The following is a 23,160-nucleotide window of genomic DNA, read 5'->3' as shown; positions in this document are numbered from 1 at the left end:
AAAATGGGTAAATGTGGTCAAAAAGTAAAAACTTCCAGTTACAAGATAAAGAAGCCCTGGGGATGTAGTGTCCAGCATGGTAACTACACTTAACAATCTGTATCGTATATCTGAAAGTTGCTAAGAGAGTTTCCTTAAAAGTTCTGGTCACAAGAAAAAAAATTGTAACTGTGTAGTGCTGGATGTTAACTAAACTTACTGTGGTGATCATTTTGCAGTATATGCATATACCAAATCAATATGCCGCACACCTAAAACTAATGCAATGTCATACATAGATTATATCTCAATAAAAATATTTAAGAAAAAATTTTGAAGTAAAATAAGAAGTGAAAAGAAAATTTAAAGTAAGACCCAAACTGGAATTTAGCTTCCAAAAGAGATATCTCACAGACTAAAAAGACATTGTTAAATGATAGGTTTTATTTTCTACTTTATAATTAGCTAAAGTTTTCAAATGACCGTATTTCAGAATTCTTTTTTAGCCTATGGTTAGGTCTCATCCCTTTGACCTAAATGACTGTATCGCTAATCACCATCCATGTTGTGGGATGTGCTACAGCACTCCCCAAAGAACCTTACCTGTAACTTTGCAAAACGAATATTCTCAAACATTGCCAGTTTTTACTTAGGGCAGAACAACTCCATAAGTCCCCCTTGGACTTGTATACACAGATATCTTCAAGCAAGAGTGGGGATGTAAATCATAGCCTAATTTCTCTTTCCTACCGAGATTCTATTTTATTTAAAATCTCTTTTTTACACTAGTTAGAATCCTGCTTTGTTAGCCAAGTACTTGTGCATGTCTGACCTTGCAGAAGCTGGGGTGGACTGCAGCATACTAATGAAGGGAATTAGAAGTAGTTTACAAAGCTTGCTGGCTCCTCATTTCTCTGTGATCACCTCCACCTCCTACCACTTGCTGGGAGAGTGGAGATTTTCAGTTCAGGTGGAATAAGTGCTCTGAAATGCTGTGCCCAGAGGAATGAGCAAACAGGCAAATGTTTCCAAACTACTTGAAGGTTTAAAAAAAATGTTCCAGAAAAAAAATCTTATCAAGATATGTAAAGAAAATTTTTTTTTTTTTTAAGAAACCACCAGTCATGTTCGAATTTGACGAAATTACATAAGAAGCTGTTAGTGTTTTCTTCAGGATAGAAATGAATTACTTAACATATCCATACTACCTTGAACGATACAATTGCATTAAAATAACCAAACTTTGAAATGAAGAAAAAGAATAAGAAAAACAAGTTTTTATTTTACCTTCATTTATTCCTTTTTTGCTCCTCTTCCTTTATGTAGACCTGAGTTTCCGACCTGTATTATTTTCCTTCTCTCTAAAGAACTTCTGTTAACATTTCGTGCAAGGCAGGTCTACTGGCAACAAAGTCCCTCAATTTTGGTTTGCTTGAGAAAGTCTTTATTTTTCCTTGACATTTGAAAGATAATTTCACCAGGTACAGCATTCTAAGTTGGTGTTTTTTGTTTTTTGTTTTTTTTCTTCTCAGCACTTTAAATATTCACTCCGCTCTCACTTGCGTGGTTCTGAGAATTCGGATGTAATTCTCACCTTTGTTCCTCTATAGATGTTTTCTCCTCTGGCTTCCTTCAGGATTTTTTCTTTATCATTGATTTTCTATAATTTGAAATGATATGCCAAGGTGTAGGGGGTTTTGTTTGTTTGTTTTTGGCATTTATCGTGCTTGGTTCCTCCGAGTTTCCTGGATCTGCTTGGTATCTGACATTAATTTGGGGGAAAATCTCGGTCATTGTTTTAAATATTTCTTCTGTTCCTTCCTCTCTTCTCCTCTGTTACACCTTTTGTAGTTGTCCCAGTCTTTGGATATTATGTTCTACTTTTTTCTAGTCTTTGTTCTCTGCATTTTGGTGTTTAAGGATTCTACTGATATATCCTCCAGCTCAGAGATGATTTTCCTCAGCTGGGTTCAGTCTGCTAATAAGCTCGTCAAAGGCAGTCTTCATTTCTGTTAGTGTTTTTGATCTCTAGCATTTCTTTGTGGCTCTTAGGATTTCCATCTCCGTTTACATTGCTCATCTGTTCTTTCATGTTGTCTACTTTATCCATTGGAGCCTTAAGCATGTTAATCACAGTTGTTTTAAATTCTGGCTCTGATAATTTCAACTTCCCTGCTACGTCTGGTTCCGATGGTTGTTTCTTCAAACTGTGATTTTTGCTATTCGTATGCCTTGTAATTTTTTTCTTGCTAGCCAGACACAATGTACCAGGTAAAAGGAACTGCTATAAATAGGCCTTTAGCAATGTGGTGGTCAGGTGCGGGAAAGGGAAGCCTTCTATAGTCCTATAATTAGGTCTCCATCTTTTAGTGAGCTTGTGTCTCTGGACTCCAAACTTCACAAGTGCTTTTCATTTTTTCGCTCCCCCTTTAGGTGATACAGGATGGTTGGAGTTGGGTGTTTCCTATCCCCATGTCGGCTAGGCTCTGATAATCCCCCAGCAGGTTAGGCTCTGGTTAACTAGTTTCCCCTGGGGCTAGGCCTCATTAAGAAAAACACAGTGCTCTGGCATATTTCAAAATGGTCCCATTTCCCCTCTCCCTGCTGGAAACTGGAGGAGATTTTTCTCCAATATTTACCGTGGGAATCTGGTCAAGCTCTTGGAGATAAATCTCACAATATTGTTGAGGCCCCTCCTATGACTGGGACCCCCTGTGTTTTTAACTCTCAGAGTTGTCTACGCTGGGCCTCCAGCAGTTTGTCAATTACAGTTCACGTTTCCTGTCTCAGCACTGGTTCCCACGGTGGTTTCGGCTCATGAGCCTCCGCTGTGGTAAGCTGTGACTCCTTATGTTCCCTGCTCTCCAGTCTTGGGGGCAGCAGTTTACTCTGCATCCTCCCTTCTTAAAGATCCTAGAAGAGTTGTTGATTTTTCATTCCGTTTAGCTTTTTACTTGTTAGGATGGAGGGGCGCCTCCCAAGCTCCTTACGAGTGGAACTAGTCTCTGGTAGTTTTTCATCTCAACAAATAAATAGAAGGTATACGTGCATATACTTTAAAAGTCAAATAAATAATGATGCAAGATTTAGATTAAAAAAAAGTCGTGGTCTCAACTCTATCATTCCACAGCTGATTCTACTCCCTAGAGGCCACCATTTTCAGGTTGTGATAAGTGCTATGGGGAAAATGAAGCCAACAGAGAGGTTAAGGAGTGCCCTCCTGCTGGAGAGGATTGCAATTTTAAATAGAAAAATGCAAAATCCTGGGTGCAGTGTGCCAGGCTGCTCTGGATCACTGCCTCCATTCTATTGATGTAGAGGAATCCCCTGGGGGTCTTGTTAAGATGCAGATTCCGACTCAGCAGATCTGGGGTGGAATTCGAGACACTGTATTTCTAATGAGCTCCCTCCCAGTTGATGCAGATGCTGCTGGTCTACGGACTGCACTTTGAGTAGCGAGGTCCTAGAAAGAGTTAGATCAGTGGGGCTGGAGCGAAATGAGAGAGTGGGCAACTATACTGAACCGATGTCAGAAAGATTACAGGGGACCAGATCTTGCCATGCCTTAAGGCAACTGTCAGGACTTCAGCCGTTAGTGTAAAGGAGAGGGGAGCAGAGGAGTGATGGGATCCGGCTTATGGTTCAAAAGCATCTGTGTACGAGCTGTTTTGAGAATAGATTGTAGGAGGCCAAGGCAGTTAGGAGGCCAGTGAATGAATCCAGGTGAGAGATGGTGTGCTCTGGAAACGGAGGCAGCAGTGGGAGTGTGGGAAGTAGTTAGCGCCAACCGGATCTCTAATGGATCGGTCAGAGGACCGAAAGAGAAGAGTTGCTTGAGCACCTGGAAGGATGGAGTTGCTATTTCTACCCCATCTCTCACATCTGTCTTTTCTCTCCAGTTCCACTGCCACTTCTCTAGTCAAGCCCCATTAATTCTCATCACTGTAATCGCCTTCAAATAGATACTGCAAACGTCTTCCTGAAAAATGGCTTTGTTCAGTCCAGGCCTTTGTAAAGACCTTGCAGTTGCTTAGAGTTCATAGTCCAGCAGGGAGGACTATTTATAAACCGGCCCTTTCCCACACGGCTGGGTCGTCACCCCCCTTCACAAACCCATTATTCTAGCCCAGGGCTTCACGACCTTCTCCCCATCACGGTGTACCCGCTATGGAGGATGAAGAGCTGTGGGATATTTGCAAGTCGTGGCACGGCTGCCCTAACACCACCAAGTTGTCTCCCATTCACACGCTTGAATCCACTTTCGTGGATTATATTTTAAACAAGGAAACCATTTGCAAACTGTCCTTTACTGTCCCTTCACTGTTGTTATCACGTTGCTTGCATCAGTGCTACTCAACTTAAAAGTCCGTGAGCCGGCAGCATCAGCAGCACCTGAGAGCTTAATAGAAATGCAAGTTCATGGGCCTCGCTCCAAACTCCTGAATCAGGAATCTGTGCTTTAGCAAACGCCCCAGGTGATCGTTACACATGCTAAAGTTTGAGATGTAGTGGATAACACCACTTCCCTACACCGTATTTGAGAACAGCTCAGCCCTGGCTGCACGTTAGGATTACCTGGAGTTTTCAACTCACGGTGCCGAGGCCCCTGCTGCCGGCGACTCTGATTTAATTGGCTGGAGCAGGATCCAAGTGATTCTAACGTGCAGCCAGGTCTGGGGACCCTGGGAGTCTGGCAGATGGGTCTACGTTCTGTTTCCAATACACAACCATATTTTCTGCCTTTTGCCGGCCGCCCTACCTGGTGTGTGTGTCTGTGCCATCCGCATGTTGCCAAATCTATCCATTCTTAGGAACAGACCGAGCCCATACACGGCTTCTTCTCAAATGGGTCTCTGATCCTTTCATTCTGTCAATTTCCAAAGCCACGCTACGTTGTTACTTTTTAAAAATGATACTTCCTTCATTCAATGAAAAAGTGTTTCTCAAACTGGGTCCTATGGAGAGTATTAGTGTTCTGTCATGTGCTAGTATCTATTGTGGAACAACTGTTCTTTGGCCAAAAAATAAAAATTGAGAAATATTACATATCACATGATTTCTGCCCACCTCTCCAGGTTTTTCTCCTGTGCCTAAACCATAGCTTCTCAAATCTTATTTTATTATATTTTTTACTTATTACATTTTCTTTAATGGAGTTGAAATTCATGTAATACAAAAGTAACCGTTTAAAAGCGAACAAATCAGTGACATTTAGTACATTCACAGTGTTGTATAACCCCCACTTCTATCTAGTTTTGAAATATTTTCATCACCTCAAAAGGAAAGCCTGCATCCATCAGCAGTCGCTCCCCATTTGCACCCAAGCCCCAGACACTAGGCTTGTTATTTCTTCTTACTTTGAACCCATTTGCTGATCAGAAAATTGGAGATCAGGCTTCATCGGGGTGTTCGGAGAAACAAGGCAGGTAATATGTGGAAACTGTCCAGCACGTGACACACTGGGTTCCCAACGAACGTCAGAGCCTTACCCACTCACCTTTGGTCTTCTCATCCTGGTATCCGAGGTGTCAGATTCCACAGCACTCAAAAGAAGAAAAAAGGCTTTGTAAATTTTCTTTAGCAAAATTAAAATATATCTTCCTCCTTAGAAAGGTGGCATTAGAGTTACATATAAATACAATGAGCAAAAATCAATACTGAATTTCCGTTTTATTTTAAAACGCCTCTTATTTTAGAATTATTTTAGATTTATAGAAAAGTAAAGGTCGTACAGAGTTCTTATACACCTTTGTCCAGTTTCCCATATTGTTAACGTTTCACATAACTATGGTACATTTGTCAAAACTAAGAAGTTAATATTGGCACATTTCTATTAAATAAAACTATAGACTATCTGGATCTCACAGTTTTCCCACTAATGCCCTTTTTCTGTTTCAGGATTCAATCCAGGATCCCACACTGCAATTAGTCATCACGTCTCCTTAGTGCCTTTTGTGAGTTTCTAGCTTTCCTTGCTTTTCACGACCTTGAGGGTTTTAAAGAGTACTGGTCAGGTATTTTGTACACGGTCCCTCAACTTAGGTTTATCTGATGTTTTTCTCATAATTAGACTGGGGCTATAGGTTTGAGATGACCAGAGGTGAAGCGCTCTTCTCATCACATCAGATTACATTAGGTAGCACATGGTACCCACAGAATTTATCACTGGTGATGTTAACCCCGAGATCATGTGGTGTCTGCCAGGTTTTTCCAATGAAAGTTCTTTTCCCCTTTCTAAACTCTGTTCTTTAGAAGTGAGTTACTATTTTAGCCCCTACGCAGTGAGGAGGGAGGATAGGTTCCGCCTCCTAAAGGAGGCAAGATCTACAGGTGTTATTTACAACTCATCTATAAGGAAGATTTGTCTCTTCTTTCCATTTATTATTCACTTATCAGTATGGACTTATATTTCTTTTATACTTTGGGTTATAACCCAATACTACGTTATATATTTTGTCGCTGAAATTGTTCCAGTTTGGTCACTGGGAGCTCTTTCAGATTGGCTCCTGTGTCCCTTAGACACGCTCCATCCTTTTTTGTCCCCCTCAGTATCTTAGATTTTGATGTAGTATTTGGTTTCATTCCCCACCTATCCACTGAGGTTGCTCTAAGATCCTTGAGATTACAATGGTTTCTAGATTGTCAGGCTAAAGTCTACTTTTCTGTTTTTAATTTACCAGACCTATAACAATACTGTTAACCAGACCTTTCGGTGACAATACTATTAAACTCTTACCTTCGAATTCCATTTCATTTTCTAAAACTTTGCTATGGAATTTTCAAACTTAAAGCTAGAGAAAAAAGCATATCGAAACTCTATGTATCCTTCTCCCAGCTTCGACAATTCTCAATATTTTGCTGATCTTGTTTCAACTGTCACCCTTCTCATGCTCTGCCACCGGAAGACTTTAAAGTAGCGTTCCTCAACCTTTTTGGCACAGGGACCGGTGCTCTTATGAGAATCTAATGCCTGATGATCTGAGGTGGAGCTGAGGCGGTGATGCCAGCGCTGGGGAGCGGCTGCAAATACAGATGAAACTTCGCTGGCTAGCCTGACGCTCACCTTCTGCTGTGTGGCCTGGTTCCTAACAGGCCACGGACAGGTACCAGTCCGTGCGGCCTGGGGGTTGAGGACCCCTGCTGGACATCCAAGACAGCATATGAGTTCAACTCTAAGAGTTCAGTGTCTTTAACAGATAAGAACTTTTTAAAAAACACAACACAAAACAGCTATTATACTTAACAAATCTAGTAATTCTTCAATATCCTCTAATACTCAGTCCATATTCAAATTCCCCCCAATTTTAATAATTACTTGTTCACATTCAGACCCATACAAAGTCTACACATTACAGCTCAGAAAAGTCCCTCCTCTCTGCCATCACCTCTTCTCCCACACACTTTTTAAAAGTCCATTTGTTGAAAAAACTGCGTTTTCTGTCCTATGAAATTTCTCTCATTCTAGATTTGGCTGATTCTATCTTCAGTGTTTTAACATGTTAGTCTGCTCCCTGAACTTCCTGTAAATTGGTACTTAATTAGATTCTGTTACATACATATATATATTATATATATTTATCTAATGTTAAATGTTTACATATATTATATACATATTTTATATATATATAAAGTTATTTACAAATATTTGCAATATATTTGCGATATATGGATCTCAGTATCTATCTATATCAATATATACATATTTGCAAAAATATTTCACTGCTGGTGAAGTCAACTTCCTAATGCAGAAATAGAAGGCATAGTAGAAGCTATACTGTCTGGTTGTCTCACTTACCATTTTCCCTTTTGAGACATCTCTGGCTCCTGGATCTCCTCCTCTTTGTCTTTGTCATTTTCTTCTTGGTTCCCCTCAGACTCCTCTTCACCTGTGTTTTGAAGTCATTGTTCTTCAGGGCCCACTGTCACGGGTCCATTTTCCCTAGTCTATAAATGGTCCCTTTTCCCATATTCCTAAGGCTACAAACATTAAAGTCTGTATTTTGGATGCAGACCCTCTCCACAAAGTTGCAAACCCAAATCTCCAGCAACTTACAGGATGCCACTAGACGTCCTATGAGCTCTGCAAACTCACTGTGTCCCAAATACAATTAATTATCCTTCTTCCCCAACAGGTTTCTCATTGTTTTCTTTACCTCAGTGACCAGAACCACCATCCAAGACAGAATCCTGAGCCATCCTAGATTTTTCCTCACCTGTCCCAAATCGCCAAGCCACAAAATGTCTATTTCCTCAACATCCTAAGTGTGTCCCCTCTCCTTGCTGCTACAGCCTCAGTTCTAAAATTCAGATGAAGAGTGCGAATGCATTATCCAGAGTCACACACTACTGAACTGAGCTAGGACTAAAACCTAACCCCAAGCTCCGGCATGGAGCACACTGGAATCCTGCGGGCTGTGACAGGCTTGATTCTTCGCTGTGCTTTGCATACATCGTGCTTTACGTATATTGTCAGTATGGCTGTAGAGGCTGAATTTGGCAGGACGAAGCAGCTAAAAAGTGGGGCGTTTAGGAGTCAGAATATCTGGGTTTGACACTCCCTCTCATCACGGAAAGAGAACAATAGTTGGTTAATTTCTCTGTGCTTTGGTTTTCTCTTCTACAAAATTGGATTAAAATTTCTACGCCCCTTTTCTGAAATCCCCAAAGCTCTGAAAACTGGGGGTTGTTGTTTTTATTTTGTTTAAAATAATTTGTTTGGCAGCCAAACCTGACTTGACTCTAAGGATTTGATGACAAAACCTGCCCTGCACGGAATTAAAAGTACAACATCTGAATTCCGAAACGCACCTGACCTAAGTGTTTTGGAAAACAGGTTGTGTCCCCATAATAGTTACTTCATAGGTCTGTCATGGGTTGATTGCTAAAGAAATTAATATTTGTAAAACTACTAGAGCAGTATATGGCCCATAGTAGTCCCTATATAAATGTTTGATAAATTAATGTTTCATGTTAACAGTTAACCCTAGAAATGAAGTGAAAAATATACTATTTTACATCAGAATGAAGATTGATGAATGTGGGGGTCTCTATCAAAGCTGGGTTCCTACCATAGCCTTTCTGTTATAAAGAAATTAAACATCAGAGACAGAAAAACCCCTTATGAGTGGCACTCGCATCTCTCCCTGCTCAGAACTAATCATTATTCTGAAGCTGGTGTGTGTGTGTCATTTGCATGCAAGTTTCTCGATTTTATGTATGCATCCATGGTATGTATTTTTTAAGAACTACACGATCTGGTCCCAAATGTCAATAGTGCTGAGGCCGAGAAGCCCCACCCTCATCTCTCTCTCTCAAGCTCCCGTAGCTCCTGTGCGAGCCTCTGGCGGTGCATGTATTGCAATTACCATCACTGCACACCTGCCTGCCTCTCCTCCTAGAATGCCAGGTCCCTGGGGGCAGAAACTATGATTTAGCTAAGTGGAATGGAAAGGAGTCAAAAATTTGCTGAATAAATGAACAAATCATAGGTCCCTCATATCACAAATTATCCATGAGCCATCTGGGAGGAAGGACAGGGGAATGAGATGTGAGAAGCCAGAGCATCATCTAAAGAGCTGACAGGGAAAGATTTCTCCATATTTGGAAGAAGTTTCGTACCTAGGATTTTCACTGGCTCTGTGGCAATTTTTAAAGACAGGGAATAAACATCAGCACGTATTGAATATTTCTCGTGTGGCCGGCACTGTGTTTTATAGGCACTGACTCAGTGTGGCCCTCGCAAGGACTTCATGCGGGGGAATCACTAATACCCACGTCAAGAGCAGGGAACACAGAAGCAACTGAGAGGTGAAAGTTAACTCCCACGGTCTGCAGTCACAGAGCCAGCAGGAGCGGGACCGGCATGGTGGTTTCTTTGGGGAAAGGTAAGAGAGCTTTTTGTAAAGAGAAACACTTCACTCTAAGAAGCTGATGCAATTAGAGGCTTTCGTTTGTATTTGTGCCTGAGTCGCATCTATTCTCTATTTAGGCATATGAGTTTAAAATTAAAAAAGAGCACTACTAAAGATTTGAAAGTTTAGTCACGTGTCACCTCAGGGGAAGTCAATTCTGATTTTTGTCTGCAATACCCAAGCACAAATTGCAACTCCAGTAATAAAACGAGAGCTGGGAAAAATAAGCACCCGGGGCTCACGAAAGGAATGCATTTATCACAGGGCAGGAGCTGCAATGTGGAGCTCAGTGTTCTTAGGGAGAAACATGTCAATATTAAATCTTTTCACCAACCTCTGATGGATGTGCTAATCTTCTCAGGGCAACAAGGCTCACCCTGGCAACGCACTGTAATAACTTATTTAAAAGGCAGCTGGCTTTTTTAAATGGACGATTCCATCAATTCTTAGATTTTCATTCTCAGCAACGTATTCTCTTATCAAAACGCTATTCGCTATACAAAGTATGAGTTCGATTGTACCCTTTCTACAAGAGGAGACTGCAGAGGTGAGCAGGTTTGGGAATTACTGTTCTTTGCTCTCAGATCTGCCTGACGTTCAAGGCCTGTAGGGTTACCGAGATAACGCGAAGGTCAGACAGGTATTTTCATTCCGTTAGAGCGGGGGTCAACAAGGCCCATAGGCCGCATCTGGCCCAGGACCTGGTTTTATAAAGTCTTATTGGAACACGGTCACGCCCATCTGTTTACTTACCGTCTCCAGCTGCTTTCACGATGCAAGGGTGGAACTGAGGAGTCGTGACACAGTGTGGCCTGCAAAGCTGAAAAATATGACCTCTGACCCTCTACAGCACGTGGGAGAGAAGTGGCATTCGCCTCGCCATGTGCCTGGGTCATTCTCGGAGCGGGCTGAGGGAGTTGGAGTGGGAGAGCGCATCCGACTCATTTATGGCGTCTGCCTCATTCAGTGGGGTTACACATAGAGGAAAAGACAAACGACTAAATGGGATCCGTGAGAACTTTAATGACCTGAATGCCGCGGTTAATGTAAAAAGCAGTGTCATACATGAGATGATCATTTTATGTTAAATCTCTCATGTTGGTGACTGCACGCGCTTGCCGCTTCAAAGTGGCTGACCTATGACATCCACCCCCAGTGATGGGCCCCTCGGACTTTGGTGACCATGGCTGATTTCTCAGCGTAAAGAGTCCCCTTTCCCCGAGAAAACGCACAGGAGGAAATGGAAGAGAGCGAATCCCAAAGGGAGGGAGTGATGGCTGGGGACCCGGGGCTCAGAACTTCAGCGGAATGACCGGCCAGTATTTGGGCCGCTTTCGGTCACAGTACTTGTCAAAGCTCAGCTGCACGGCGGCCTCCATGGCCTGGATCTTGGCGGCGCTGTCCCCGTACAAGCGCTTCATCTCGGCCTGGCGCCGCTCGCCGGGCCGCTCAGAGGGGGGCTCCACGGAGCGGCGGGTGCTGTAGTACAGGTCGTGGTCGGCGTTCACGTAGTCCTCCAGGCGCGCCTCGTCCAGCTGCTGCTGCCGCCCTGAGAACGAGCCAACAACGGTGAACCGGGGTGCCATACATGCTGCCCGATGTGCCACGGGCGGCCCCCACGTCCCACAGCTTTCCCTGGGCCCGGCCATGGCAGCTGAGCTGCTCACTAGATTCTAAGGCCTGGCCCGCATGTTCTTATCCGCTTAGTTATGAAGCTCATCGCTCACTTATTTAGGTTATACACCGATACAAATGGCAAAAAGCCACGAGGAAACATGTCACCCCCAACCATCCAACCTCTGGAAGGAGCCCTGAAGATTCGGGAGAAAATGACACCAGCTGACTTCCTCCCTTCTTCTGCCCAGCGAGGAATGGCCCATGGTGCTCACTCGGTTTTAAACACAGCACCGGGCCCGCAGGAAAACACAACGCCTGCTGGAAAGGCTGGTGTTGCAGGAGGCAGGACCTCCCAGCACAAACAAGGTGCTGGGGGACGAACTCAGCCCTTTGGGAAGAGCTGCTGATTTGAGATAATCTGGAAAAGAGCAAGCACTGGTGACCGGGGAATGGCCGCGACAGTGAGTGAGTGAGTGACCCTTCCACACATCCAAAACACAACCCACACCGAGCGAGTCAACCCTTGCCGAAGGTTAAAGGGCTGAGCAAGGGCAAGGCTGCAAACGGACGCGAAACCTCTGACGTCTGATCTTCCCGCTCCATTAACAAAGCTGAACCGTGTGTCGGAATGTGACTTTCCCGTCACTCCGCAGGTCACCTTAGGCTCGGTTCCGGGTGCTATCGTTACATGCTTTCAGTCCTGCTCATTTAAACGGGTTCTTGTAAAGCAAGAAATATTTATTCAATTTATTCTCTCCTATTGTTTTTATTATAAAAGTACCGAAATAATTTTTGTTCTTATGTAAATAAGAAACGAAATATTGACAATGCTGAAGAACGTAAAATTTAGCCTACCTAGATTTTTATAACCCACTGTTAAGAACAAGAGAAACCGATAGTAAAATGCACACATCTGTAGCTACTATTGCTACCAAGAGAGATGTTACTAACGAGTGAAGATAGTTGTAGGGGATAAAACGAGGATATAAATCTTTGTTTCCTTCTTAAAAAAAAAAAAATAGTAGTAGAAAGCAAGCTTAGTATGGAGGGGACCACAAAAGTGAGCAAATCAAGTGTGAACAGAAAGATATTTATGTGGCTATGCATAGTCACGCTCATAAATCCTGTTCTTCATAAGTTAACACCTTGGAGCTGGAGGAGAGACTTTTATAAACTTGGAAACATTATTAAAAATGTGTCTGGCCATTTCTGTCTTGGCACATCTGCAGTACATTTTCACATAAGGAAGCAATATACGGATAAGCCAAATGGCTGTCAAAATAATGCCATGTAACTGTTACCTTATCCATGGAAAAGATAGAATTGACTTACTGTGAAACGCAGACCTAAAGCAAAATATTGACCTCATATGCAAATGAATGGGAGGTCAACAAGCATTTGTTTCTCATTTTTGGTCTTTCTGCCAAGTCTGGAACACAAGGATGTAAGGTGTTTAGTCCTCATGGGTGTTTAAATTCTACTGTCCCCTCCCCCCGCCGCGCCCTCCAAAGAATACTCTTCTGAAGGCTTGGCATTTCCTCATTAGCCAGGGACGACACAGTCACACCCATGACATCACCAGTTCTGGGGCTCTCCTTTCGCTGTTGGCCCGGAGGACATGGTCCCACGTGCAGGGGGGGGGCTGCTGGGGCCTCAGAGTGTCCGCATGTCGAGGGCAGAGGTTTCCAGATCACGGTCCTTTCACTCTCAAATTTGTCCTAAGGTTATCATCAGCTTTTCCAACAGATTCAGTGACATAATCGATGTTAAACTTCCTGTCTAAATCTGAGTCTCTGAGTTTAGAAGTTTTAATAAACACGGGAATCTGTTGTTGTCTACCATTTGGATATATGAATGTAACCTTTTCACTCTCGCATCTTTATTTTTCTTTTCCTTATAATTTAACGTGGTTATAATTATACGTCTTGCTGTTACCCTTCTGACGAAAACTATCTTACAGATATTAAATTGGTCTCATAATTGCACGCCAGGAGACATTTTCTCTTACTGTTGACACCTGTGGATGACACACTCTGTTAATACAAAGCAACCCCAGCTGGCCATCCACGAAGCCTATGCCATTTTCCAAGTTCGCGCTCGCTGTGTGCTCATGGGCTACCATCGCTGGGTTTTAGATGTTAACAAAGTTCCCACAGTGTAAGAATAAAAGACACAGCCCTCTGCTCACTTCTCTAGTTCTGTCTCTTTCCCCATCCGGTCTTCCTCATGAAAATTTAAGGCCCAACCCTGTCCCCTCCCTGCCTGGCAAAAGGTTAGGTGGTTTCCCAGTTTCCTACATGGTGGGTAGTTGTCCAAAACAGATTTAAGGGGCAGGAAGCCTGTCCCCTGCACTGAAAGACCGCCTAGTGCAAGGACAGGCCCGCAAGAGTCACCGTGGAGCTCTGTCGCCTTTATGCACCCCAGCCCCAGCCTCACCCCCAGGAGGACACCGTGCCTGACACAAAGCGGGTCATTTGGAAATGACTGTTGAAAGCTCGAAGGCCATACATTACTTTTTGTAAACAACTGTTTCTTCCAGATGCTGTTAAAAGAAAAATGAAAACAACCCAGGGATAAAGAAACAGATGCTACGACCACAAGACGTACTGGGCAGAGGCTCCCTTCAGGAGAGTCCTCAGAGCCTCCATGGCGGGCGGACGGGCTGGGGGCGAAGGGAGGGGAGCGCTCCGATGAGTTGGGGTCTGATCTTGTACCCTCACACTGCAGTCACTTCACCTGCACTTACTCACACAATTAAAAGAAGAGAAAACAAAATAAAACAACATTCTAAGGCTAGACTGCAGATTTGAAAACCAGTCGGCTTAAAAGCAAATACCTTCAGCCTGGCTGTTCACTGACCTAGGGGACCGAGCAAGCCTGAGGGTGGAACGTACTCAACTGAAGGCATCCACTTACTTACTCTTCCTTCCTCCCACTGAAGGGAAGAATTCTCAGTCACTGGCAGTTTTTCGCCCTGTCAAACAAGGTGAGGGCTCATCCAACTAGACGGAGATTCAGCTGAGCGAAGCAGAGGGGATCACGCTTCAGACATCACTGAACAGGTGCCTTGTCGTGAGGGGTTGGTCATTTTTATTGAAAACAGCTGTGCGACTCGATGTGACCAAGTGCTTTTTTCTGGTAGGATATTTGGTCATGGGAATTTGTTTTAATACAAACCAGAATATCTTCTTAGATTCCAGCTCTAAAATAGGGTTGGAGTGGGTTGGGTTCACATCTACTCGGAACCTCAGAATGTGACTTTTTTTTTTTTTGGAAATAGGGTCTTTGCAGGTGTCATTAAGGGAAGGATCTGATGAGAGCATAACGGATTAGGGTGAACCCTAAATCCAATGACAGCTATCCTCATGTGAGACAGGGAAGGACACGTAGAGACACAGAGAGAAACCGTGTAAACCTGCAGGCAGAGACTGGAGCTACGCTGCCGCAAGCCAGCAAACGCCAGGAGCCAGCCGACACTGGAAGCAGCAAAGCCCTAGAGCCTCTGGAGGAAGCATGGTCCTGCCAACACGTTGGTTTTGCACTTCCAGCCCCCAGAATCACGTTCTGTTGTTCTAAGCCACGCGGTTTATGGTAATTTGTTATAGCAGTCTTAGGAAACTGACATACGGGTTAATATGCATATAAGGTTAAAACGAGAAAACCAGTATTATACTACTAAGGAGACACGCTACTGGATTCCACCTGGGTTCAGGATACACAACCTCGATATTTTTTGGCTCAGTCTATACATTTACATGATGCTGTCAATATAGACTTATAGGCCATAAAGGGGGAAAAAAAATCATGGGGAGTGACTTGGACTTTAGAGAACTTGACATAGCGGGAAAACCTGCTTTCAGTCTTCCACGGAGTTAGAACAAAGGCAGAGACATTTTGGAAGACAAAGTACTAAGATGAATGAGTGTTGAAGAATGTGATTCTTCCTGATTTTTCTAGGATTAGCATGTCTTTCTGATTATATTCTCTGCTACGTTGACAGAATTAACAATCTCAGCACAACCAAGTGAAAGCGCAGACGATTTATATCAGAAATGCCTCATTTCTGGCTAGCCAGCAACACACCCGGCACACAGGCGCAGACCTGGGGCCATGGCTGATGGGTCTTCCATCGTCACCCCACATCCCTCACTCCATGACAAATGTAATCTCGAAGTCAGTGGGCAGTCACCATTTCCATGTTTAGAATAAAAGCGCATTTCCATCCCTTCCTTCCACGTTTCCACAGCCTTTCACGGACTGGTTTTATATGTGTCTGAACATCTGGACTATTCAAAACACACAGAGAGTGGAACTGGGCTCGATCAGTAGGATTCCACGCTTGAATCTCCCTGACTACACCAAAATGACTCAATAAACACTGGGCTGTAACTTTCACTATATCCTCTAGGCTTTCCACAGAGGGTGACCTGAGGGAGAACCAGCTGGGGTTCCAGTAGGCTGACAGCGTCTAACCCTCTGTAGACACAACACAATTGAGCACGTCTTCCATCGAGTGTACAAAAACGCCTTTGGTAAGAACAGGACTTCGAGGGCTACGCGGGGGTGGACTTAGCCCTTTCTTTCTCTCTCATTCCTGAGTTCACTGGCTAAAGTAACCACGGACCACACCATAGATGGCTCATCTAGGTATCGTTTTAAATTTGATTCGATCTCCTGTCCCCACCTGGATTTGCTCTTTGTAACTAGGCCCGTTTGGACCCAACATCTACCCCCCAAACACAGGTGGTAAACACCTGAGTGGCCCAAGGCCGTGACAATGGTGACAGTGTTTGTTTCGGAGGGCCTTCTTCTCGTTTGAGAATGATGACTCGCGCTCATTTTCCCTGTATTAGGGGCTGTAATCTTGCAGTCTTAGTCGATGGTTATTTATGCCTTAAAACGGATACTTTTCTTAACCTAACGATAAACATTTTTCCTAAGAAGTAATTGAAAACACAGCTGACCTTTTAAACTTCACAACTGTCTACTTTCCCATAAGCAATGTCACTACGGAAGTTTTAAATAACGGAAATATTTCATTAGGAAGTGATGACATATAACATAATTGAAGCCATGCCTGTTCCCATGGCACAAAAGGAATTTTTCGCCCTCCTTAATTTTTTTTTTTAATCATTGAAATATGTTAAATTGGAGATTATCTGGAAGAGTAGTAATCACAAGCAAGAACATGCTGTCTGGTCTGAAGGATTTTATCTTAAGAAAATAGTCCATAAGACTCAGATGATGATGAACTGTGTGTATAACATGTTTCTGCAGAAGTGCATAATACTAAAAAGCTAAATCTTTCAACTTTAGCTACGTTTTCCGTTGCTAGTAATATTTTATAAAACTCTGTGTTCCCTACATGGTTCATATTCAAAGTAGAATCTGCCCTTATTGAAGAAGTACCTTCTAGTGGTTCAAAGAGCAAAACAAAACAGCTTTGACCAAGTATTCACACAGCTCAGGTCCCTTACCTCCTTGTTAAACATTTCCCAGCTGTGTATGCATCTAAACCTCCACAGACATTTCCGTAAAGGTAACGGACCAGAAAGCACCCTGGGTATTCAAATTACTTACATCTGAATTCCAGCATTCACTACTGCTCAGAGGAATACGTAGTTATCCTACCCACCACCAAGAGTGGCGAAAAAAAATGCTGGGGAGCCGTCTGTTCCCCATTATTTTGTTACTGGTGGTGCAGGGTCGGGCCCCGGCGGCGTCTTCTAATAGAGTAAGGCTCTGGCACCACGGCCTGTTCTCACCCTCGCCAGACAATTCTCACATCCCCAGGGACCTCATAACGCTTTCAGGCCAGACTGTGGGACACAAAAGCATGGCGGAGAGGCTGGGACAAGTAGTTTTGAACTTTGCTACAACTGCACATTCTAAAACGCACAAAGAAGCGGAAGCCTGATGAGCTCAGTGCCGTTATTAGTAATGTGGAAGTGGGTTCGGCTTTTCAGCCCAAGTATTTTGCTACAGTTAAGTTAGATCAAGCAAGACTGTCCTTTGAACAGAATAAAAGCTGTGACTACCTGGGTGAGATTGTGCTAATGACTGAATTTGACAGACACCAAAACCTAAATTCTTTTATGTTTTACGTGTTCTGAACCGATTTAAGAGTGTGATAAGTGCTGTCCAGAGCAGAAATAGGACTCTTTCTAAAGTCACAGAACATCTTTATCAAAGACGTGTAGAATCTCAAACGCTAACCAGGACAAATAGTTATCAGAGAAAAACCAGTTGACGGTTAATAACCCGCAATCGAAGATGAGTTCTCAGCAAGTAACTATGACAACTAACATTTCTTGGGCACTGACTTTGAACTGAGAAGTGTTCTATAACTTTTCTTATTATCTTATTTAATCTTTATAATTACCACCCCATTAAGTAGGACCCCCATTTCACAGGTGAGGAGACTGAGGTGCAGAACGGTTAGGGCAGGTGGCTCGCAAGAGGATAAAAACCTCCTGCTGGTGAAGGGCTGGAACCCTGTGATCTGAGCGGCTCCGACACAGCTGCCTCTGTATGATGTTACTGACGATAATGTAAATACTGGCGAGTAAGGTTAAAGACGACAGTTGCAAAGGTTTTCATAAAAGTCTCTTTTTTGTTGGTTTGCTGTCTAGAACACGGGAAAACAAGTACATACCACATTTTCTTCATAGAGGTGGTAAGACCTGTCCAGTTCACTTTAAGTCTCACAGACTGCATTTGGGAGCAAAGATAATTCTCGTAGGGAGGCTGAACTAGTTTCCTGTGGTGGCTGTAACAAGTACCCCAAACTGGAGGGTTCCGAACAACAGAAATGTATTGTCTCCCAGTCTGGAGGCCAGAAGTCCGAGACCAAGGTGTCGGCAGGGCCGTGCCCCTCGAAGGCTCTAGGGAAGGACCCGTCCAGGCCTCTCCTAGCTTCTGGTGGTTTCCTGGCTTGTGACAGTAGCACTCCCATCCTCACGTGGCGTTCTCCCTGGGTGTGTGTCTCTGTGTCCCAAATTTCCCCTTTTTGGGACACAGAGACATCGGTAACATAGGATCGAAGCCCACCCCAATGACCTCATTTTACCTTGCTTATCTCTATAAAGACCTTATCTCCAAAAAAGGCCACATCCTGAGATCCGGGGGATTAGGATGGCAAAATATCTTTTTTAAAGGACACAACTCAACCTGTAACAGTGATGATGGCTGGGGTTTGCTCCCATCCTTAGTTACCACTTCTATCATAAAAGTATCAATCTCTTGGGAGAAAAACACATTATCCTATCTTCTGGTAAGGAAGGAAAGTAGAAGTAAGCCCTATATCCATCATATTTTCTTTCTCGAAAGTAACAAACAGTACTCCAAGTACTTTTGGACGTGGTCCAATGCTTACTCTTCTGTTACACCCCAGACTAATGGTTATTTTGTATGTATTTTGAAAAAAGGTAAAATTTGTTTCTGGAGATTAAGAAAACATTTTCTATATGTAATACAAAGTATTGTTTTAAAAATACTTGTTGGATATACTTTTTCTAATGCACATCAAAGAAATGAAGTTTAATCAAAAGAAGGGAAGTAAAAAAACCTGAATGAGTAGTTTAGTGAAGAGTCAGGGAAAAGACACTAAAGGGGGTGACAATTTATAAGAAGCCATTGCTCAGTTCCCGGCCCGCAGCGGGGATCAATAAATGCTGGCCCATCATTATAAAAATATGGATCATTCAAGATGCAAATGAAACTCATCCGTTCCTAGTTTCCTATGTTTCTGCTTACTAGAAAATTATAGGTAAAATATCATATAATTAGAACTCAATACAAACAATATTGAGACTGCCTACTGGTTATAATAGCGAGAAAAGCATTTGTACCTCCGTTAGAGACTCTTAAAATGTAAACAGTGGACCTCGAGAAAATCATGCTAAGGGAAATAAGCCAGAGAGAAAAAGCTGAAAATCACGATATCACTTATATGTGGGATATAAACCTACAAGCAACAAATGAACAGGACAAACAAACAGACTCATGGACATGGACAATAGACTAGTGGTTACCAGAGGGGAGGGGAGAGGGAAATGGGGTAAAGGGGGCCAAATATGTGGTGACAGAAAGAAATCTAACTATGGGAGGTGAACACACAGTATAAACATATATATGCCTTACATTAAAGTGTACAACTGTAACTTAATTGGATTTCATTAACCAATTGGATTTCGTCACCATAAAAAATAATTTAAAAAATAAAAAATAAAAAAGAATACTTTTTAGAACCTATAATTAATAATAATAATAATAATAATAATAAATAATAATAAAATATATCCTGAAGGAAAAAAAATGTAAACAGTCTGGTAATTTTAATGGTAGCGAAGGCACCAAAAGCAGTTCTAGTTCTTTGCAGTAAGTAAGAAATTTAAAAAAAATTCCTGCTTTCTGACTGAAGATATAAGATCATTATCACAATTCTCTAACCCCACGGACAGAGAGCCCCCACGCAGGGTCAAATCGGGAAGCTTAAGCACGAGGCACCTTGTGATTCTACTGAGGTTCACACTGATCTCGACTCTGAAGGGACCTTAATATTGAAGATTTGGCAGCTTGGGAGCAGCAGGGAAGTCTGAGCTGTGACCAGTGGGCTGGCGACAGTATTTTAGGGACAAAACCCAATCCCTAAGCTTGTGCTTGAGGAAGGAACACAGGAATTGGAGTCAGGCAGACCTTGGTTTGAATCCTAACAGCAAATCACTAGCTGTGTACCATGGAACGAGTCAATTAACCTTCTCAAGGCTCACCTTCTTGGTCTGTAAAATGGGTTTAATGCCTTGAGGGGCTGTTATAGGTTAAGGAACATGTGCCTGCACACATACGCATGCGCACACACATTCTCCATCTGGTGGAGTCCCTACCATTCACTAAATGGCAGAGACACTATTAGGAAAAGCTTTGTTCTAGAACTAAAGAAAAAATGCTACATTTGTTAAAGCAGCTCCAGAAACTAAGACAACTGAGGTGCGACATCGCCGTAGCTTTTCCGGGCTTAGGACCGGATTGGAATATTATCTGTACCCAACCCAGGAGTCAGAGGACAGCTTTACAGATCAGGGGAGACAGAACTGTTAAGGGGCCAGCAAGGACAGAAAGCGCTGGACATGGCCCGCACTTACGCCGCTCTTCCCGGTGCCTCTCGGTCTCGGCAAAGAACTGGCGGAGCTCCTCCGTGATCTCCATGTTGCTCAGGTCGCATTCCACCCCGCCATCTGAATCGCTCTCCGTCTCCTCCTCCTCGTCCTCCTCCTCCTCCTCGTCCTCTTCCTCTTCCTCGTCCTCGTCCTCCTCGGCCGACTCTTGGTCTTCTCTGCCGACGTGCGGGTGCTGCCCAGACCTTGGAGGATGCGAGTAACCGCAGTGAGGGGACGCGGAGTCCTGGTCAGAGGAGGCCCGAGGCGATCGGCCCTCCTGGGCATAGGCGCTCTGGGAGTGAGCTGCAGGAGGGAAGTACCATGGGAAGCTGAAATAGGCCGCCACCGCCTTCTGATAGGCATTCTGGTGGCTTCGCATCCAAGCCATCGCTTGATAGTAATGCTGCCAGTATCTTGCATATACCGGATGGGAAGCCCAAGACTCGGTAGTTTTCGACGATGCCGCCTACAAAATAAGGGGAGGGGGAGGCTAGACGCTACAGTTCACCCTCAGCAGAAGTGTATACTCACCTAATCGACACGGACTGACTTACTATCTGCTCAAACCCGACTCTACAGTACGGTCCTACTGGGTCAAAGAAGAGATGACAGGTCCATGCCCATGATGGTCACCAAGTGTACGCATACTTGCTCTGAAGTACGCGTACATGAGGTACGCACAGGACAATTAATTTAAGGTTATGGCCGTTAAAACGTGGCTCATTTTTAGATAAGATGCAGGGAGAGCTGAGGACCCAACGTCCATCATCTCGGCCGCAACTACCCACTGTAATTAGGCGCCTAGTTCCAAGTCACCCACGGCCCGCCAAGGACCACACAGACTAGTGAGTGTGATGTTCCGCCGTCCCGCCCTGCCTGCCGGCCCGGCCCGCTCCCCAGTGCCTCGGACGAAAGATGGGGAGCTATGCGCCCGCTGGTGCTTTTACTTTTCATTTCCTGATGTCTTTCTCTGGTCTTCTCCATCACGGAACGAGAACACCGAGGCTTTAAAGACTAAAATTTACTTTTTTCTCTTATGAGTTAAGGAAAAAAATCTTACCTTTGCTTCCATCTCCGACTGTGAAAATCCAAATGGGCACCGAAACTAGGAAAGAACCATCACAGTGCAAACATCTGGTCAGTACAGCTGTGTCATACTGGTGCCTATTTTCTGGTTTGCAAAGCAGCTCCTCAGAGGCCACCTCTTCCCAGTACTGTGCCTGGTCCTCACATAACTTACCACCAGGGGACCCTGCACCTGAGCATGACCTTGTGGTCTGAAAAGGAGGGCTCCCCTTAGGTATGACTGAGTGGCCCAAAGGACACTCCCGTTTTCAACTATTGGTTTCCCTATTTTTTTTTAAATCGGCATGAAAGACGTCCAAGATGCCCCCACGAGCATAATGGTCATGACTTTAAAACGCACTGACATCTAGAGATTTCACAGAACTTGTTTCCCTATTGAAAGTAAAGTCCACGAAGAGAACCATACAAAAAATAACATACAGAGCATGAACTAAAATTGACGACTATTATTTTACTTACCAATCCTTAACTCATGCCATTGCCTATTTAAATGAACCCTGGATGTCCCCAAGGCCTGAACACAATACAGTACCTCTCCCCAACGCACTGGAAACTGTCACTGCATCTTGCCTTAGGACTTGGACTCGGAGAAACCTCCCTACAGTAGCATCTCTCCAGCCCGGGTTGTGCCCTGCACTTGAAGTCTCCCAAACAGACCTTATTTTGGCTTGGATTGCAATGAGCCGTCCCGCAGCCAGCGTGTGACAACGCGCTCTCCCTGTCTAACCACTCTGTCTTTACCGGAGGAGAAACTGGTCCATGGAGATGCTCCACCAAGCCAGCATGTAGAACACCCTTGCCCGACAGCCTCGCTCTGCCCAGATTCACTCCTCCCCGCCCCCGCCTACCTGCCTGTGATTTACCCACGTGGCAGGAAATACCTACAGGGAAAGTTCAATCTGCAGCTGCGCCTTTTACAACCTTTTAAAAACAGACTTTTAATATTTTCCCCTCCTGTTGAGGAGTTCAGAGCCACTAAAATGCCAGCCTACACCAGAATGTACTCTAAAAAGTTAAATGAAAATAATATCCTAAAATGCATGGCAATTTAAGCATCTGTGAGACGAAACCTATTACGCACCGTGATGCTGAGCAGTTACTAAGGGTTTGAAACTTTGGAAATCAGACACTGAAGGGGTCCTATTTTTCCTAACTTCCCTTAATTGCAGGGTAGAATTTAAAGATCTTCAAGCCTTAAGCAATAAATTTGACCTATTTTATAATCTGTATCAGATGTTTTGCTATGGTTAATGTTGAAAATTGAGATATTAAAACGACCACTTGTTTGAAGATTTAGCCTAAAGAGAACCATTCACATTCTTTTTAAACATAAGCTTTCAAATAGGGCATTCCAAGAGGGCTGACATGACCTTCTGTAAATTTATCTTAAACATAGCTCACACTTCCTG

At 43.7% G+C, this 23,160-nt stretch overlaps 1 protein-coding gene and 1 long non-coding RNA gene across 3 annotated transcripts; both read right to left on the bottom strand.

Moving 5' to 3' along the window:
* Window positions 1–1,481: 1,481 nt before the first annotated feature.
* On the bottom strand, window positions 1,482–23,154 carry GEMIN8 (gem nuclear organelle associated protein 8). Of its 2 annotated transcripts, XM_039873678.1 has the most exons (5): window positions 21,726–23,154; window positions 20,651–21,131; window positions 10,644–11,439; window positions 7,775–7,865; window positions 1,482–5,522 (listed from the first exon to the last, which is right to left on the bottom strand). In XM_039873678.1, exons 1-3 carry the CDS (start codon window positions 21,735–21,737, stop codon window positions 11,183–11,185), a joined length of 750 nt encoding a protein of 249 aa, XP_039729612.1. In that variant the 5' UTR covers window positions 21,738–23,154; the 3' UTR covers window positions 1,482–5,522; window positions 7,775–7,865; window positions 10,644–11,182. The 2 variants fall into 2 exon arrangements, with proteins under 2 accessions (XP_039729612.1, XP_039729621.1); XM_039873687.1 differs by lacking the exons at window positions 1,482–5,522; window positions 7,775–7,865 and having other exon boundaries at window positions 10,894–11,439; window positions 20,651–20,868; window positions 20,986–21,131.
* On the bottom strand, window positions 11,592–20,643 carry LOC120611235 (uncharacterized). The gene is made up of 2 exons (XR_005655111.1): window positions 20,393–20,643; window positions 11,592–20,263 (listed from the first exon to the last, which is right to left on the bottom strand). It is a non-coding gene; the product is annotated as an uncharacterized LOC120611235 (long non-coding RNA).
* Window positions 23,155–23,160: the final 6 nt, after the last annotated feature.

The sequence above is a fragment of the Pteropus medius genome, unplaced genomic scaffold (assembly GCF_902729225.1).
Source record: "Pteropus medius unplaced genomic scaffold, Ma_sr-lr_union100, whole genome shotgun sequence".
NCBI classification, from domain to species: Eukaryota; Metazoa; Chordata; class Mammalia; order Chiroptera; family Pteropodidae; genus Pteropus; species Pteropus medius.
The sequence above is the reverse complement of the archived record's forward strand: the minus strand, read 5'-3'. Positions and strand labels throughout refer to the sequence as shown.

Excerpts from the sequence above, each read along its gene's own strand:
- GEMIN8 (XM_039873678.1), bottom strand. Across the intron at positions 11,440-20,650 it reads GAGGCACCGGGAAGAGCGGC|GGCGGCAGCAGCAGCTGGAC; the intron begins GTAAGTGCGGGC and ends GCTCGTTCTCAG.